The sequence below is a fragment of the Mycetomoellerius zeteki genome, unplaced genomic scaffold, assembly GCF_001594055.1.
Source record: "Mycetomoellerius zeteki isolate Tzet28-1 unplaced genomic scaffold, Tzet1.0 scaffold470, whole genome shotgun sequence".
Taxonomy (NCBI): Eukaryota; Metazoa; Arthropoda; class Insecta; order Hymenoptera; family Formicidae; genus Mycetomoellerius; species Mycetomoellerius zeteki.
In genome coordinates, this window is record NW_017257469.1 from 78929 (window position 1) to 81297 (window position 2369).

The following is a 2369-nucleotide window of genomic DNA, read 5'->3' on the forward strand; positions in this document are numbered from 1 at the left end:
ATTTATTAATATTTTAATAATGTTTCAGGAATATTAAAATATAATACCTAGGTTTATTATATAAGTGGACATATAACCTCTATAGAATACTCCTGTAATATTAAAAAAATATTTATGATATTTTCGAAATATTATAATAACATTATTTTAATTTTTTTTAATAATATTCATGTAACATTCTAGGAACATTTTGTGCTTATAGGGTATCGTGTCTCCAGACATGATTTCGTAATGTAGCATTTAAATTTATTCGATAGAAGAAAATACAAAAATACAAGATGCAAATACGAAACTGAATTTACTAAAATGCTATCAGCTTTTGAGGCCACCTAAGGAATTCTGTCATGATCCGCAACTTTTTTCTGAATATCTCATGACTGTAATTCAGACGTCAGGCAATGCGATATTGCGAATCGCATTGATGCGAGTCGCACCGTTATGAAACGACTTGGTAAAACATTAAACTTGACCTACACGAATAGAATTGCGTACCAAAAATAGATAAACGTCGACGAAGTCGTTTATCGAGCACAACTGTATACATAAGGTTTGTTCGCGTCGCAAGATCCAACATGCTCCAACATGCTCCTACCATAGCTCCTACTCACTCTATCAAGCGCGTTGGAGTGAGTAAGAGCTATAGTAGGACCATATTAGAACCTATATATTCAACGCGGGGTTTTGATCTTAATTCAGAAATGTTTGCTGTGACGCGATCGCGTCGATTTACACGCAATCTCCGTAGCGTATGTGTAGTAACCGTAGCTCAATAAGATCGAGAAATTTGCTTTACTTTGGCATCACTAATTATATAAAAATTTTTATATCTACTTATTTTACAGTTAGCGTTGACGCAAAGAAACTTCTCGCTGTGAGCAATTTTAAATTGTACAACAAGTCTAAGACACACTTTTCATTTTTTTCGTCACTATTTTCATACGTACTAGAGAGAGAGAGAGAGAGAGAGAGAGAGGGATAATTATAAATAATTAAATATTAATTCTTTCTAATACTCTTTTTCTCTTACTCTACATACGCGTACCTTCATCAAGAGAATTTGCAAAAAATGTTTTATTGATCGAAATATAACGGACTTTCTTTAATGTCCATATACATTTGGCGCTGTTTACGCAAAGTACAATACATAGGTAGTTCATTCTCGTAAAACTCGAGAAAATTCATGAGATTACTCTCTAATTCTTGATGATAAACCGAGCCAGCGTATCTAGATTCGATGTAATTTCGATCCTTTTCAGATATCTGCGCAAAAAACTTCGAGCTTTTTCATTCACGTCGTTATCATTGATCGATGCTTGGTCCTTACTCTCGGAAGGATCATACATTTATTGCGACGTCTTCATAAACTCATAGATAAAATTACTCACCGTTTTCCACTTTGACTTGATTAATGTATGGATACAATCGTCGACCAAAGAATTGTCATAAATGTCCTGTATGTTGAGAAAATATGCTTGGAATAAATATCGACATACGATGTTGAAATGCAAAGCGACCGTCTTACCGTTCGCGACAGCAAAGTAGCTCGATTTTCGACGCGCAGACAATCGAATCTATCATGGAGAATCACCGCGGCCCAAGGTTCGCGAAAATACGCGTAGAAATCTGAGATTTCTGAATTCTGAAGAAAAATTATTTTTAAAAGGCGAGACATTTACACGCGCAAATATTAAGAAATATATATAACATCGCTCTTTAATATTTCAATACTGTATCGTCAGTTAGGCGCTTACTCGAAAACGGAATTTCAATTCGTTTAACATGCTCTCATGTTTTCCATATAAAACGATCATGTCCTGCACTCGGAATGTCTGAAAAACAATTGTTATTACTCAATCAGAATAAATCACTAAATAAAAGAATGGCTACGAGCCAATTATAATGTAAAATATTTAATAATTTAAAATTCGTACATACAAACGTTTCGACACCGATCGGGTCATTTTCAATGTAAAACAACAAACAATATTACATTATAATGTGACCGAATTTTCCGATAATTTATGTAATATTGTTTGTTGTTTTACATTGAAAATGACCCGATCGATGTCGAAAAGTTTGTATGTACGAATTTTAAATTATTAAATATTTTACATTATAATTGGCTCGTAGCCCTTCTTTTATTTAATGAATTGTCATTACGTTAAGACGAAGTAGCGTCTGTTCCGAATCGCAAGACGAATATCGCGTGACATATAAAATTTCTCTAGAACAATTGTTGAGTATTGTTTGTCTAATTAGTTTCGGAATTACCTTTTTGCTTGCGCAAGTTACACTTTCCACAGCGTCGTACATATTCAATCGGATACGAAAATATCCAATTTCAGATTCGCAAGAACCGGTTACAAATA

The 2369-nt window shown here is 33.6% G+C and overlaps 2 protein-coding genes across 3 annotated transcripts in view; both read right to left on the reverse strand.

Moving 5' to 3' along the window:
- Positions 1 to 2369, reverse strand: part of LOC108727147 (homeodomain-only protein) — a 17851-nt gene that overhangs the window by 3390 nt on the left and 12092 nt on the right. The gene's annotated exons all lie outside the window — the stretch shown is intronic.
- LOC108727123 (cilia- and flagella-associated protein 61) overlaps positions 1025 to 2369 on the reverse strand; it is a 9223-nt gene continuing 7878 nt past the window's right edge. Inside the window, exons 17-21 of the mRNA XM_018455066.1 lie at positions 2272 to 2367; positions 1752 to 1829; positions 1523 to 1639; positions 1386 to 1451; positions 1025 to 1260 (exon numbers count right to left, since the gene is read on the reverse strand). Of these exons, the coding sequence (XP_018310568.1) occupies positions 1072 to 1260; positions 1386 to 1451; positions 1523 to 1639; positions 1752 to 1829; positions 2272 to 2367 (546 nt within the window). The 3' untranslated portion in view covers positions 1025 to 1071. The remainder of the gene's footprint in view (positions 1261 to 1385; positions 1452 to 1522; positions 1640 to 1751; positions 1830 to 2271; positions 2368 to 2369) is intronic.